Genomic DNA, 17,542 nt, shown 5'->3' on the forward strand with positions numbered 1-17,542 from the left:
ACTAGAATATAATCTTAATATTTTCCTATCAGAAACTTCAAGACTTACATTCTACATCTTCTATTTGATCATATCATAACAACCTGTTCTCTTTAACTATTGGACTCGCTATGTGTTATCCTGTGTCCAGTGCCTAAGAGCTCGTTAATTACCTAAACTATATCTCCATAGGTCTTGTTAATTACCCGTCTCCTGTCTCAGAGGACCTTGTTAATAACTTGTACAGTCTCTCTAAAGAGGTCCTAACAACACATTAAAATTAAAGATGCTTTTCTTTTAGCACCTGTCAAGTGCTGTAAATTGAGAAATTTTCACATCAGTTTATTAGCCTACAGTAGTTTTTATGGATTTTTTTTTTTTTTTGGCTTGTTTTCTTTTCTCAACAGATTCTCTGTGTATCTCAATCTCTCAGCTCAAAATAATAATAACTTAGCAAAGTTTGTCCTTTTCTGTCAGGGCTTTTTTTGTTTTCAATTTTGAAGTCTATAAATATCAATTTGCATTAGTAAGTTAGCAAAAGGATAGCATGGTTGGTATCTTCAAATTAACCCATTGGGAGATGTACCAATTAATGAGAGCTATTATAATGAGTATTAGGATGACAAAGGGTAAAAAAGTTTCAAGTCGTATCTGGGGAGTTAAGCATAAAAGTTCTAGTTAGTGTTAAGGGAACTAATCACATCACATATTTCAGGCTCCCAGTCATCCCTTCATTAGTTACATTCTGTAAATCCCTGGGCACTAATGGATTAATGGCTCTAAAAATCATCTCAAAAGTTTTTGTTTTCTGTCTCATAAATGAAGCAGCAAATTGTCAGCTGTGTAAAAAAGATTTATAGGCTGCCATGAATAACAGGCAGATTATCTTTAACATTAGACAAATATGGACAAAGAGTAAACACTGCTATTAAAATAAACCTTATGTGGGGTGAGGTTTATTAAACCAAAGTCTGTGCTTTAAATTTAAATAGGAAAAAAAAAATGTAAGGAAAATTATAAAAATGATGGCTTTAAAACTATGAATAAGGTCTTTAAATAGGAAAAAAAATGTAAGGAAAATTATAAAAATGATGGCTTTAAAACTATGAATAAGGAAAAAAAATGTAAGGAAAATTATAAAAATGATGGCTTTAAAACTATGAATAAATCTATGAATAAGGATGATTTGTTTACTATAACTTTGAAAAATAAATACATAAGTCTATTTTTTAATGGGCATATTATACAACTTCATAATAATCATTACATGCTCAAAAGCCTGTGGTGATTTTTGCTGTGAAAATTAGAAACATATTTAAATATGTACTCTAGGTAACTTTTTTTTTTTTGCAGCTTCTAAGAAAGGCGTGTTATAATCATCAAAGATACTGGAAAAGACCCTGATGCTGGGAAAGACTGAAGGGGAAGGGGACGACAGAGGATGAGATGGGTGGATGGCATCATTGACTCAATGGACATAAATTTGAGTAAACTCCAGGAGTCGGTGATGGACAAGGAGGCCTGGCGTGCTGCAGTCCATGGGGTCGTAAAGAGTTGGACACGACTGAGTGACTGAACTGAACTGATACTACTATGCAAAATTATAAAGTTCGTATGATAAATATGAGATCTTGATCTCAGACATTATGCACTGCCCTAAAAAATAACTGGCTTAAGTTCAGAGCTAAGAAGTGGACAGATTCTTCCACAGCAAATACTGCAAAGGGAAACACAGGCATACACACAAGGATACTAGGAATGGTATTATACAATACACCATTAAGTTGTCATAGCACAACTAAGAGTCTGTTTACATGGTTTTCACAACTACAGTAAGGCAGAAAATAATGAAGGGAAAGCAGGTTCTTTGTGCAGGTCTTAAAGAGGATGTTCCCAAAACAAAATTCTCTGGTAAAAATATCTCCCATAAGGTCTTGCTCGTCAATGAGCTGCCTCTAACCTCAAACAGCACTAGCTCATCCTACAGAGTAGGCTTATGTTCTTGACTGTATATTTTTTTAATTTCAGAATAAGACATACACTACAAATTTTTTCCTTGTATGAATGACTTCCCTTAACCAGGAGGAATTCTTCAGTCCTAAACTGGAACCTCAGAAGAATACACATCACAAATCGAAGTTCTCTTCAATTTCTTACAGGTAGCGTACAAACACAAGCATGTTTTTTAAATGTTGTTCATCACGACTGATGCCTAGGTGTCACCTGAATCCTAAAAATCAATCCATCCACAGATGCCATAAATACTCAACAGTCAGACCTTTCTGCTTGCTCTTCAATGCCTACTACAATTTAGTTGTTTCTTAGCCATTCAACCAAATACATACTCCTCTCCACATCCCTGTTTCAGTCAAGCTGATCTCCTCACTGATCCCTCTACTTACTTAGGGCCCTGCAGACAAAGCTAACATGACTAAACTGTCTCTTCAACTATGAGTTTACCAGCACAACTCCTGATTCCTGTTCATATGTAAGTATTTACTGAACTTTTATGAAATAGATGATGTAATTCAGATCAACAATTTTTAAGCCTGAGAATCAGCAGGAAGTCTTTTTTTCTAACACTGACTTTTATTTCTGGGCTTACCCACTGAAGATTCTAATTTAGCCTTGCAGTAGGACTCAACTAAGATTTAAGCAGAACAAAACAAAAAAACCCCAGGTGCTCCTGACGGTCAGCACTGAGGACGAGCAGTGATCTCGGTGCTGCGCGCATGTGCTCAGTCGTGTCTGACTCTCTGTGACCCCACGGACTGTTGCCCGCGGGCTTCTCCGTCCCTGGGGTTTTCCAGGCAAGAACACCGGAGTGGGTTACCATTTCCTTCTCCAGGGCATCTTCCCGATCCAGGGATCTAACCTGCCTCTCCTGCACTGGCAGGCGGATTCTTTACCACTTAGCCATCTGGAAAGCCCCTGGGTGCTGCAGGCACCCCCAAAAGAAGATACAGCACAACTATTCAGTAGTTTACACAGGTTAGTTGGGAAAACTAAAACCGAGACAGAAGAAACAGTGTTCGGCAATTACATTCTATATCAGAATTCCACAGAAGGGAACACTATGTTATCAATCAAGATAGGATTAAACAGTTTTCAGCATCAAGGATAGTCTGAGGACACTCAGAGACGAGTGAAGAGTGCATTCCACAGCTGAGCCAAGGAACGGAACTGGCAGGCTTAGAGACCTCAGGGTAGAGAGGTGCAATAAGGAAATGAACCCACCTGGAACAGAAAGGTGAAGTACAGTAAAAGAAAAGCTCAACAGTTAAGAAAAGCCTAAAACACAGTAATCCTTGACTATCAGAAACAGAAGTTTGGATCTGGTGTTGCAAACCAGTGACGCTGAAAGTGTTTTGAATTAGGCTTCCTTAAACAGAACAAGTGGAGAAGGAAATGGCAACCCACTCCAGTGTTCTTGCCTGGAGAATCCCAGGGACGGGGGAGCCTGGTGGGTTGCCGTCTCTGGGGTCGCACAGAGTCAGACACGACTGAAGCGACTTAGTAGTAGTAGTAGTAGTAGTAAACAGAAGCCGCATTATGACCTAAATTCTAAATAGTGATGCTACGTGCTATAATACATAAACGCAAACATCACAGTAATTTAATATTCTGAAAATTTATTATTCACAACAAGGTTCAGCAGTTGTTGTTGTTCATGAGGTGGCCTTCCACATGCATTCAAGGACCCTATCTATGGCTCTCCGAAGACCTCCATCTAGTTAGTACAGGTTCAGCAGATTATCTGTGTAAAGGGTCAATAAATATTTTTGACTTTGTGGGTCATACAGTCTCTGTCATAACTACTCAACTCTACTATTACAGCACAAAAGCATCCATAAACAAATGGGCAAGTTGCAGTCCAATAAGACCTTATTTCCAAAAAACAGGCAGCAAGCCAGATTTAGCTCACAAGCCTAGTTTGCCAACCTTCTGTCCAGGGTATGGTGGAAGCGAGGAATATGGAGGGCTGTATAGGAGGTTTTCATGGACTAGCCCTAAAACTGGTATACAATCACCCCCCTGGTATCTGTAGGGTATTGGTTCTAAGACTCCAGATTATTCCACTCTCTAGATGTTCAAGCCTCTTATATAAAAATGCCTAGTATTTGCATGTAACCTACACACACCCTTCCTGTATAGTTTAAATTATCTCTAGATTACTTATAACACTCAACACAATGTTAAGTGCTATGTGAATAGTTGCAAATACTGTGTAAATGGCTGCCAGCAAGCAGCAAGTTCAAGTTTTACTTTCTGGAACTTTCTAGAATTTTTTCCCCCAAATATTTTTGACCCGAGATTGCTCGATTCCATGGATGCAAACCCAGGGATATGGAGGACAGACCATTCTTCTTTTCCACTAAGCCTTCAGTAAGCCAGAACTTGGTCACCTGTCCCCATCTAAGAGAACAGTCTAGCTGTGACTCTCTTCTTTAAAAAAAAAGCAAATCTGCTTTGGTGAACATACGTACCTATTTCCACTTTCCAAAGGGAAAATAGCCCAGTGTTGAAGAATTAGTCATGAACAAATTATTGAAAATGGTATAACAAACACTCAGGAATATTGGTTTTTGCAAAGTTAAATACTGCTGATGTAAAAAATCACTATTTTTTTTTTAAATTATTTAACTGTAGGGTTAATCACGTAACATTAGCTGATACTGATGCTGCTAAACCACCTGTGATTTGTAATTAAAAACAGGAGCAGCAGCAATTTTAAAACACAAACACTACCAATAGTTAACTGATAAAACATTCTTCTGGAAACGATAAGAATTCCAGCTGCACTTTCACATACATGTCTAGCAGGACTTCTACAGCACATCAAGTGTTAGACTGTTATCCAGACTTCCTAGAGCTGGCATCCAGGACACACACACCACCGTGCACTCAAGCCCAGTACTCTTCTCTGGGTCTGCAGCTAAGCCATGTTTCTTAACTGGCTGCACTCAGGCTAGGCCATGACTGAACACTTCCCAATGGAACACCAGCGGAACAAGTAATGGGCACCACTGCCAGGCCTGGCACATGAAGACATCCACGTGATCCTCCACTCTTTTTCTCTGCTGCACAGCCTTGGGGGACGCACATTAAACAGCAGTATTACAAAGGAAGGAGCCTGGTTCCTGAGCAACCGTGTGGAGCCAAGAAACAGGACGGAACAAAGCACTTACGTGTCACGATAAGGAGGGATAAACTTTTACTGGAACAAGCCAATGAGATCTAAGGTTGTTTATTGCAGCTGGTAATCTATCCTAACTATTATAATACAGAATTCTTAACAAACTTCAGAAATGTGCCAGTCAGAATATGAATATTACATGTTAATAGTCCTTTAAGACTCATTTGGATTTCTAATCATCTCTTGTTGTTGTTGTCTGATTCTTTTGCATCCCCGTGGACTGTAGCCCACCAGGCTGCTATGTCCATGGGATTTCCCAAGCAAGAATACTGGAGTGGAATCATGTTTAGTTGTAAATAAAAATACACACATCTCCATTTATGGATCTGTTGCTGGTCTATCAGAAAGACCTTCACAGGCTACACTGAGCTGGAAGCAGGGGGCTAAGGGGATGAGGGGATGATACTAGTATTTTAGGAAATCCATCTGCTATACCATATTCATTTATGCAAAACCTGCTTTCCAATACCTGCTACCTACTATTACACTGGAGATTAAGCGTTAAAAGATGAATGAAAAGGAGGCTCTGTCATCATGCTGTTCATGGAGTTGACAGGGGCAGAGTGGTCGGATTAGCGAACAGGGGGATGCCCACAGAAGGCAGGCCTAGGGAAGACCAGGCTGCAGCATAAGAACAGTTACTTCTGTTCAGAGAAGTGGGCGTAGGTAAGAGGAAAGAGACTGAGAATTAGCAATTGCGGGGAAAGGGATTTCAAAGAGCCCTACTCTTTGTTGAAGTAACCCAACAAAGCTAGCTCACTTCCTCTCTCAGTTTTACCTACGACTATGGAATCTATTCCAAGAACAGAAGCAAAATGCAGTAACTTTTGTGATTACCAGCTGATTTCTTCAGCTCGACTTTACTTACAAACACATAAAAACTCTAACTTTCAAGAAAGTGTTCCTTACTACTTAGTACAATTTTTTTGGCATAAGGAAAATTCTCCAGTTGTGATCACACACATTATTCAGCCAGAGGGTAACAATATGGTTCCCACGTATCTGAGATCACAGGGAACCAGTTTGCTCAAAGAACAAAATTCAGTTCCACACCTATGTATTTCAATCTTCACTTTGTTCGGCTTTCTCACAGACATCGGTCACAGGCAGCCCGAAGACTCTGTAAAGAGATCTATTTAGCGTTACTGGGAAAAAAATAATTCACAGCATGTGTCGTAGTGATGCAAGTCTATAGTTCAAAAGTGCATTTGGTTTAGATGTTAAGGTAAGAAATCGAAAATGTCCCATATAACTGAGGAATGCTACTGGAAGGAAAAATATGAACAGACCAAACTATCTTAACTATATCCTTTCTGACTCCACTTGAGATAAAGTTGCTTTCCAAAAATTAGAACTGCACTATCTTCCTAGATCTATTTATAGTCAATCCTTCTACTAATTTACCTCTAAAAGACGCTTGCTCCTTGGAAGAGAAGCTATGACAAACCTAGACAGTGTATTAAAAAGAGACATCACTTTGCTGACAAAGGTCCGTACAGTCAAAACTGATTTTTCCAGTAGTCATGTACAATGTGACAGTTGGTCCATAAAGATGGCTGAGTGCGGAAGAATTGATGCTTTTGAATTATGGTGCTGGAGAAGAGTCTTTAGAGTCCCTTGAACTGCAAGGAGATCAAACCAGTCCATCCTAAAGGAAATCAGTCCTGCGTATTCATTGGAAGGACTGATGCTGAAGCTGAAGCTCCAATACTTTGGCCACCTGATGCGAAGAGCTGACTCATTGGAAAAGACCCTGATACTGAGAAAGACTGAAGCAAAAGAAGGGGGCGGCAGAGGGTGAGATGATTAGATAGCATCACTGACCCAAAGGACATGAATTTGACGAAGCTACAGGAGTTAGCAGAGGACAGAGGAACGTAGTGGGCTACAGTCCATGGGGTCACAAAGAATTGGACATGACTTAGTGACGAAACAACAACAAACCCCTTTACCGCAAATGTTTTCCATTTACCACAAAGATGGTTTGTGACATAAAAAGAGTAACTTCGAAGGAATCTACACGTTTTTGTCTTCATAGTTGGCATCTTATGAGTATGAAGAAGAGAAAATTTTTAAATGAAAAAAACCTATTTTTTTTCCACTACTTGCAATCATTTTATACATGTATCATCTTGCTGTTGTTCAGTCACCAGTTGTGTCTGACTCTTGCAATCCCATGGACTGCAGCGTAACAGGCTTCCCTGTCCTTAACTATCTCTCAGAGTTTGTCCACTGAGTCGGTGATGCCATTGAACCATCTCAACCTCTATTGACCCTTCTCCTCCTGTCCTCAGTCTTTCCCAGCATCTGAGTCTTTTCCAATGAGACAGCTCTTCACATCAGGTGGCCAAAGTATTGGAGCTTCAGCATCAGTCCTTCCAGTGAATATTCAGGGTTGATTTCCTTTAGGATTACAACTCTAATTTTGATAGACACCGCATTAATACTGAAGTAACCCAAAACAAAGCAGAACGCCACACTCACTTTTAAAACATTGATTATTAAGTTCATGTAAATAGACAAGTATAAGGCAATTAAAAATTTGAGGACACCTATTTTTCCACATACTGCCATAATTTAAAAATCATTTTCCTACCATGTCCCATTGTTTTCACTTTTATTTGACTCTAAAATTATGTAAATTACCCAGTCTCTAAGTTATCTCAGATAGTTCTTGGCAATAACTTTGTCCAAAAAAAGTTCAGTTGAGGGAGAAAAAAGCAACTACATTTCTATTTACCTCTGTAGTTTCTTAACGCAATATGTGAAGTACAGTATGTAAAATAAAAAAATGAAATGTTTGAGAATAGCATATCAAAACCATGGACTTCTCAATAAAATATTAATACCATATGATAAAAACATATTTCTTTGAAGTATAGTCTATAAAGAAAACTGAACAATACTTTCCAAAGCTACAGTGAATACCCATTTATTTTGATAAAAGAAGACAAAAGAAATACTAGCTTTCCCTGGAAAACTCTAAATGCATGTTTTAAGAGATCAGAAGACAGGCAGGAGATCACAAGCCTGAAAGGGCGATTATTAGCACTATTTTCTGTTTATAGTGGGACAAAACAAAGCAACATTCTTGAACAAAATATGACACGGCACTATATAAAACGTAACAGCAACCACTGTTTATGGGTTCCCTATTTGGGGCCTGGCTTTATGCCACGTACTTTATCATTTATCGTCCCTCAATCCTACTGAGAACGTCTCATTTTCCTTATTTCAAAGACAGAGATGTGGAAGTTGAGAGAGGTCACAGAGCCACTGAGGAGGTTTCTCACTGGAGTCTGACCACCATATGTTCTTGCCTCAGGAACGTCTATGTTTTACGGCAAACAGTCTACCATGCTCCTCCATGATAGCTGCACAAGATTCCAATAGATCCATCTTATTTTTTGCTTGAGGTTTCCTTAATCAGCTATTCCACCATTCACTTCTACAAAATGCATCATCTTACTTAAGCCATACAGTTCCAATCTGTACTAAGGAATTAGAAAAGTACTATTAACCTAACTGAAAACTCAAGGATTTTGACAATCTAAACCTTATCATGATAGATTATTTCTATAAGTCATCATTACAGATACCCTGTGATGTATTTATAGTACCCCCAAGGTTCACTGGATTCCAATAAACATTACTCCAAAGAGCCATTTAATAAGGATGTATGTGCATGCTAAGTCGCTTCAGTCATGTTCAACTCTTTGTGACCCTACTGGCAGTAGCCTGCCAGGCTCTGCTGTTCACAGAATTTTCCAGGCAAAAAAGTGTTGAATGGGCTGCCACGCCCTCCTCCAGGGTATCTTCCAGACCCAGGGACTGAACCCACATCTCTTCAGTCTCCTGCACTGGCAGAAGCATCCTTTACCACATCCTTGCCACTGGGAAGCCCTTAATAAGGACAGTCAACACCTACAAAGAAAACCACGGGCTTCCAAGGATAGAGAAACATGACAGACTTCAAGTCCATGGGGTCACAAAAAGTTAGACAAGACTGAGCAACTAACATTTTCACAAAAACCATTAATACTTAACTTAAGTCAGTATTTCTTAAAGAATAGTCCATAGGCTGCTACTGGTTCACAACCAATCAATGAAAAATAACATCTAAAAACCCAACTCATCACTTAGATTTCTGGCTTGAATTAGCACCCACTGGTGATTCCCTCTCACCACACCTCATCAAAAGCTACGTAGTTTTCTCCATAAGTTTCCGAGAGTTTCTGGCCAGCGTTAAGTAGAAAGAAATATAATGCGGTGGGGATTAAGAATCTTTTACCCTTCTAAGATAAGAAGTTCAGTTCCAAAGATGTACACACCGCCTGGCTCCAAAATTAATTATGAAAACAAGATTAGCATTTTTCTCAAATAAAGTGAAAGGAATTTAAAAAGGATATTTGATATTTTCAAGTAGAATATTTTCCAAAATAGCACAACTTCCCCACGTTTAAGCTTACCTTGAAGATGGCATTATATTTGAAGCCCTGAATTTTGTTGTAAACGGATTAGTTGACTCATAATCAAAATAGTCCTGCCGATGTTCACTAAATGCATTAGGTGATTTCAAGTCACAAGGGCTATCGGCTCCCCCGTTGTTAAGTTTATCAGATCGTCTGTCTTTTTTTCCAGTCACTCTTTCAAAGAGGCTGACTTTCTCCCTTTTTTCTCTCTTGTTTTCTTTTCTTACTTCAATTGATTTTGAAAATAAATTCACGCTGCTGTCCCATGATTCACTGCTTTCTTCAAATGGATTTTTCTTCCTTGGCAGTGTTGCAAATTTTTGGGGTAATGAAGCAGTCACATTTGTAAATGGGTCATTTTGTCTTCCGAAAGACGATTCACCTTCATCCACACTGCTGTCAGGCTGGTTCATTTTAGAAGTATCAAAGCTTAATGTTCTTCTGTGTGGAGATTTGAGACTTCCTGCAAACAATTTTGTAGTTAGTACATAATCAGTGACACATTATATCACACTATTTGACACATCCTGTGTGCATACTGCTGGTTTTAGAATGAGAGCAATTAGCTATTTAAAGATATTAACCTTTTAAAATAAGCAAGGAAAACAATCTTAAAATGCTAAGGTACAGCAGTATGTAGGCTAATAACAATTAGTATATTGCTAGACTATTAGTAACTTACTCAGCTCAGAACGAAACAATCACATAAACAAATTATAATGTCAAAACTAAAGGTTCTGCTCAGCATTATAGTGCTATAGAAATTCTCACTTTTTTCATCAGTAGTATTAAGTTTACTTTCTTACTTCTGAACAATAAGATTCTTTTTTAGGAAAATTCTGATGAAATGGAATATTCATTTATGTTTCAGGCTTCTGAGACAGGAGAAATGACAGTTTAAAAAAAAAAAAAAACAGGCCATGAAAAGAGACCAAGGCTCATCTAATTCTATAAATACAGTATTGAATTCAAACCAGCTCTGTCTTTAAACTTACCAATTTTCAGTATAGTAGGTACTCAATAAATATCTGATGACTAATTTAGAAAATGCTAGCAAGAAACCTCAATTTTTTACTAATTTTAGAAGTCAAACTTTAAAAATTAGGAAGGTAGTTCAGATCACACAGGATCAACCAGAAAGAACGCATACATCACTTACCACTTTCCGGAACTGCTCCAAAGGAATCTATCTGGCGGCCAAGAAGATGCGTTTGAGCAACGGTGCCAGACTTCAGCTTCTCCGAGCATATGTGGGCCCCAGTTAAATCAGACATTGAATGTGCTGAAGAGAGTCGCTGAGGACCCAAAAGGAAAGGCTTTTTTGGTTTAGATTTCATCTGTATTTCACTACTTGAAAATTCAGTATGGGCATCAGGCATGTGAGAACTTGGAATGATTGCAGAAGATGTATCAGAAAATGTCCCATCATTTTTTCTACCTTTCATCTTATCTTTTAATTTTGCAAAAGGAGATCTTGTTTTGTCCTTCATTGATAAGTCAAACATACTTGCTGTCATATTGTTCCTCATAAATTGAATATTGACCTTTATCTCACCCCTGTTTTTGGCTCTTTTTCCTTGTTTGGATTCTAATCTAAACCACCTTAAAGAGAAGGAAAAACTGGGTTGTAATATGTAATGAAGAGAGGATTATCGAGCTCTGTTGTACACAAATTGCTTTTTAGGTAAAGTTACTCTACATCAAGGCAGTCTAAGCACTGAAGGAGAAACTGTTGGCCAGAGTGCTTCTGGTTTTATTCATGGCTTCATTTAAAAAAACAGGGAGGTCTCTGCCATGTATCACATGCAGAAGGAACCAGTCTTTTTTGCAAAGCTATTTAGACAACTTTTTCTTTCATGATTTGAAAATCACGCATCAAAATTTCTTACCAATAATAGCTATTATGTTTCCATCTAGTCCAAATGTGGCTCATGGCTGAAGAATATTTTTTAGCATTAAGACACTGAGGTAGAGACCCTGAAATAATTCATCAACACATACTATTTTTGAGCACCATAAAATAATAAATAACAATCAAACTTTTAATAAAATAATATTCAGCCTCTGAGCCAAAATAGTTCTGTAAAAGCTATTAAAAGAATTTTGTTAACATGGGAGACTACTCCATACAGTTTGCTCATCATGAAAATTGCTTACGATGTAAATTGTGTGTGTGTGCACTAAGTCACTTCAGTCGTGTCTGACTCTGCCATGCCATGGACTGTTGCCCGACAGGCTCCTCTGTCCACGGAATTCTCCAGGCAAGAATACTGGAGTGGCTTGCCATGCCCTCCTCCAGGGGATCTTCCCCACTCAGGGATCGAACCTGTTTCCTGCAGCTTCTACATGGCAGGTGGATTCTTTACTGCTGAGCCAATGGGGAAGCCCACAGTGTAATTTAGATTTATATAAAATGGGTCAAAGCCTCTTCCTGAATAAAATATGCAAAATAAGTAAAATGCAAGAAGTGACAAACGGTAATAAATCTTGTAAAGCATTTAAAAAAAAAAAGAAAGCTTAAGTGCTTCCTCTTAGAATCTCTGTTTCAATAACTTGCTACTGTGACAATGCCAAATAAAACTTACTTTAACTGGACCCAAAACTTATGCTTTTTAGTCACTTGAGTGAATTACACTGCCCATTTTCAAATGATGTGTAAAATGCAAAATTTATTTTGGTTTATTTACAGTATTTTTATCCATGAAAACTTCTCCAGTTGTTGGTGTCATAAATGGTCATTCTACAGGGCAAACAGCCAAAAAAACTACAAACTCCAGCAGAGATGAGAGTTCCTACAATGTTTTCACATTACTTAAACAATGAAGAATAATTTCCATTTCTGCAGACAGGTCATTATTTAAATACAGCTCTGCATGTATTAAATTTTCTTAAATAACTCAGATCTAATTTTACAGAAGACACCAGAAGAAGCTACATTTACTATCAAGTGAGACACTATAGTTTCAAAGATCTTTCCAGGCAAAAGAAAACTGGCACATAATATGTATGTATGTATGTATGTATGTGTGTGTGTGTGTGTGTGCATGTATATACCAGCTACATCTTAGAAAGTAACATGCAAGTGAAATATTTTCAATTTAATCAGTTAAGATCTAGCTGCATCAAAACAAGCAACTTTTAAAAAACAGAAAGTCTTATAACAGAAAGCCTTAACCTGAGACCCTAAATAGAGAAAACCCTTTATCTGAGGCAAATGGTGAAATGTGAAGACTCAGAGACTAGAAATAAAAAGTGACAGCAATAAACTCCGTGGAATAGAGAACCTTCAACAACACAAAGTTGAACACTCACAAAGCCTGAAAGCAAAGCAAGGTTATATACCCAATTATTAACTCACAGTTTTGGAAAACAGAACATTTTCGGAGGCGGGGCGGGTTGGGGGGGTGGGGGTGTCACGAATCCTTCTGATGGACGACCCCTAAGAGATGCTCTGCTAATATTGCAGGTTATTCAGAAAATAGGAGCGTCCACTTTGCAAGAAAATGTGCCCCCTCCCCAAACAAAACAGAACCAAACACCACCACCAAGTATGTCAGATCTGTGTATGTAACAAAGCATAACAAATCTGAGGGGAAAAAAATCAAGAACAGAATTTTAGTCCAAAATCCTTATTTCACAAGAGAGGAAACTCAGGCACAGAGGCTAAGTAGCTTCTTAATGTCAGACTGGAGTCAACAAGGAAAACAGACTAAAGCTGACCAGTAACAGCTGCATGAAAATAGTAGTTCTTTTGTATTTAATGAACCACATATATGTTAATAAGGTTAAATGCATACCAGGTTGTACATCACAGGACACTGTATTTAATCAGGAGACTCAATCACAAGGGCAACATAGGTTTTGTCTTGCCGGAGTGTAAGCTTCTTGAAGGCAATTTTCCTTGCACTAAATAAATGTTTACTGAATTTTCATTTCTAGAGCTATATTCTTAAAACGACAACACTACAACTCTGTGTATGTCTGTGTGTATGTTGCACCATTTTGTTCTCTGGTTAAGAAAAGCTGAAGATTTAGGTAAGCTTTAATGGATAAAAGCAAGTCAGTGTTTGAATATAAACTAACTACAGTGTTTTCCATCCTTCTTGACCAAAAAAAGTAAAACACAGACAAAAAAACCCCCAAGACCCAACGGCAAAGAACTTTAACAAACATACCAACTTAAAATATAGGCATGACAAATAACTCTAGCTGCTTTGTTTGGAAAGTGATGTAACAGGGAAGTCTTAATGAGACCTTCAAGAATCATTCCAGAGATAGCACTTGTTTTCCCTGGCTTCTAAAAAGATAAAAGGAAGACACAGCATTTGAGGTTTAGTGGATTAATGCTGATTTTACTTTTTCACCTCTGGAGTGCTAGATTTAAACTGTATATGGCCTCCGCTCAATTTTTGAGTGGGCACAGGTCCATGTTCAAAAACCACCACACATGTGGGAACTATTCCCAAGCAATTGGTGCTGTGTGGTCAGAAATGGGACAAGATTGGCAGGAAGGGTGCCAGAGGCCAGGACGCAGGTGCACCACACAGCCGCACACACAAGTCCTAAAACCTGCATATGTTTGAGTCATACCTAACTTAGGGGCTCGGATGGTTATTACTGTTCATGAGCATTAAAAACAAACAAAAAAATCAACATCGCCCACTTCTGCTGTTAAAAAAAATCAATCGATACAACATAACAGCATAAACAATTTACCATTCTATTATTAAGTACTGTGCTGTTTTCTTAAATCTTGTGCCCGAACCAGCCCAGATGCCCATTAAAACGGGAGATACAGAAAAGTTCTCTTTCCAGGTCCCACTCATCAGAGTGTTCTGGCTCAGGCCCTTTATCCCTCTCCTTGAAAGAAGGAAAAAAGCTTTTAATTTCAAGGTATAAAAATAAATCAAATGATACTTTTAGTCACCACACTTCTTTGCTTATCATGGAAGACAAGCTGTAAATCCTTGTCTTTAGTGTCAAGAGTAGAAAGTGTCACACCCAGCAGCTCCATGGGACTTCCAAATCAGCTGGTCGCCTTCATCACCCATACCCATTTTCTAAAAAGCACTTGGGAATCTGCTGACAAGGCTCAGCAATGTGCAGAATATTAAATATCTTTCTTGCAATACACCGGTAGCTCAAGTCTGTCTCTTACTGGGCCATATGTATAGTTGTGCTGCAAAAGGAAGCTATTAACTATATTAAAAACTAGAAATATTACAAATAAAGAGATCTCATCAAATATGTGGTCTCCATTTATCCACAAAGAAAATATTAGGGATTTAATAACCTGAAAATCACTTTGAATGCAATAACATCACAAGCGCTGTTGATAACATTTAAACGCATTTTCCTCCCCAAAAGTCCTAATCCGTTTTTTTTTAGTAGCCAATAGAGAATTTCTGTAGGGAGACAACGATTAGAGTATTGCTTACAGCCAAATTTATTGTAACTGTGATGCTGCCAAAGATAAGGAGTAAAACAAGAAGAAACTTTAAAAGTGTATTCCATCTTCAGAATCCTTGGGTTCACAGTCGGGCCTACTTTCATTTGGAACATTTATATTTCAGAGAAGGCCTGCAGTATATCATTCATTAATGTTAAAAGTACTGTAAATGCAGTATCAAATTTGAAGATGCAATAAACTTAAAAAGTTTACATTCAAAACACTTCTAAATATTATTTAGTAAGGTCATCCAAAATTGGCAATATGCAATAAATTAGTCAGTGATTATCCATTTTTCAGTTTAAATTTGATGAAGAACTCCTCAGAGGTAATTGAATGCTACTTCATAGGTATCAACCAGTATTATTAAAATCACTGATATATATTCAACTTTACACTTTATTTAAACCATTTTCTCTCCTAAAATATTTTCATCTCTTCAGTTTCCTCTGGCATTCCTAGTATTACTTATCTCTCTACCCTTTACCTTACATATATTAAACCTTTAGGTCCTTTGGTAAAGACCTGATTAAAAAACATTTTCTCAATGAAAGTAAAAATTTCAATCAAGAGAAGTCTGCAGGAAGGTAGGTACAGGAAAAAACATGACATGGTTGTTTTAAAATATAAGAAAATAACATGATCTTCAAGAAAGTTTTTAAAAGCATAAACAAATATCAGTTATAACAGCAAAGCTATTTTTGAAATGTGACATCCCCTTATAAATTCAACCTATATTTTTCTACCATTAATTCCATCCACTTCAAACATTCTTTCAGACTAGAGTAATTATAAGTTTAAGAAAGGGGTATCACTCTCTCAGAAAACATACTATTTTTCAATTTAAGCAATAATATCCTAGTTTTAACTTATATTATGGTTTTTTTAAGTTAGAATATATCTAACCTAAGTTTGGAAGTCATATTAAAAAGCCCATGTTTTTACTGAATATGTCATTTCATCACAAGAATTTAATCACTGTTTCCAATCTGATAGCATTTAATACAGTCTAAACACACTGGCTTTGCAGAACTAACTTTGAAGTAACTATGTTCAAGAATGAGGATGTCTATACATACTTTTAAAACTTTTTTCTTTTAATATCTTTAAACTCCACCACGATGTACTGACCCTGAAATCTGAGCTAAAATAAAAGCCAACTCTGTTTACAATGCTGAAATAAAATATTGAGTTCTAAATTTGGTAATTCACCACTTGACAGCTTCAGAGTTCAACTACAAAATAAATTTTAAAAATATATATATATATATAGAAGAGGGCATATTGGCAGATTTACTTTTCTGATGTTCCATTTTGAAAATTGTAAGGGTTTAAAGATTGTAATAATTTAAATTGATCAACAACACTGAGGCCCAGTCCTCTTTTAAGTAGTGAAACAATGTTAATTTACTTAAAATCCTGCGCAAAATATTCAATTATTGAAGAGGTTTACCTCAAACGAGAGTAATGGATCATTAAAGACTCCACCTAAAAAAAAAAAATGTGTCTTCACAAGGGCTATTTTTACTTCAGATTTATGCAAATATGGTGCTTAAAACTGGGTCATATTTCAGTCCAAAAACCAATGCCCCAAGTAGACAATTTCCAAGAACAGAAAATCCATTCAGATAATAGCTAAGCTCCCCCCCAATTCAAAATAAATTACATAACTTACTCTGTTTTCCTTCTTTGTTTGTCCTCAAAGATGTCATTGAGATTGATGGCCACCTGCCCTAAAAACTTATCCAGACCCACCAGGGACCTGTGCATAACTATGAGGAAAAGGATGTATTTCTCTGGATTCCCCTGCATTAGCAGCCCAGGTAGCTCAAAAGAGGCCTCTTCCTTCCAGACTGGCTCAAGGGTTTTCTCAGCTACAGAGGTGGAGTACTTTTCCTTTCCCAGCTGAATTATAGTGTATGTGTCATTGGTGCCACTTTTGCCTTTTGGCTTAAGATCTTTGGCTTGGAGCACGGTGACCTGCACATGGGTCGGAAACCACTTTTGGGCTTGCTCGGAGAGCATCATTCTGTCCTTTTTCTCTGCACCGAGTTCACCAGCGCAGAAAGAGCCCCTCCCGCAGGGAGAGCCTGATGCCTTGATCACTGCATCCTAAGGGCACTTAACGGAGGCAGGCAAACTCACAGCTGCCCGACTCCCTCTAGGGCTGAGGTCCAAACGCCTGGCTGGGGCAGCCCGAGGGCACGGCTGTTCTGCGGTGCTGGTGGTGGGAAGGGGTCCCCTTTCCTCTGGAGAAGCACAGGGGCCCAGCATCACCTGGCCGCGCCGTCCAGGCCTCGCGTCCGCACCTCCACGCTCCGCCGCCCCCCCGCCTCGCCCCGGGACGGGCCCTCGGCAGCGGCGGGCGGCTCCCGGGCCTGCCGGGCACCGGAGGCCCGGCCGCCAAGGCCCCGGCGGAGGGCGGCGGAGGAAAGGAGTGCGCCC

At 38.4% G+C, this 17,542-nt stretch overlaps 1 protein-coding gene across 1 annotated transcript in view; it reads right to left on the minus strand.

Moving 5' to 3' along the window:
• RAB11FIP2 (RAB11 family interacting protein 2) overlaps nucleotides 1-17,125 on the minus strand; it is a 38,747-nt gene extending 21,622 nt beyond the window's left edge. The window contains exons 1-3 of the mRNA XM_068961701.1: nucleotides 16,773-17,125; nucleotides 10,808-11,250; nucleotides 9,646-10,111 (exon numbers count right to left, since the gene is read on the minus strand). Coding sequence (XP_068817802.1) covers nucleotides 9,646-10,111; nucleotides 10,808-11,250; nucleotides 16,773-17,125 — 1,262 coding nt within the window. The remainder of the gene's footprint in view (nucleotides 1-9,645; nucleotides 10,112-10,807; nucleotides 11,251-16,772) is intronic.
• Between the last annotated feature and the right edge of the window lie 417 nt (nucleotides 17,126-17,542).

Source organism: Capricornis sumatraensis, chromosome 23 (genome assembly GCF_032405125.1).
Source record: "Capricornis sumatraensis isolate serow.1 chromosome 23, serow.2, whole genome shotgun sequence".
In the NCBI taxonomy this organism is placed as follows: Eukaryota; Metazoa; Chordata; class Mammalia; order Artiodactyla; family Bovidae; genus Capricornis; species Capricornis sumatraensis.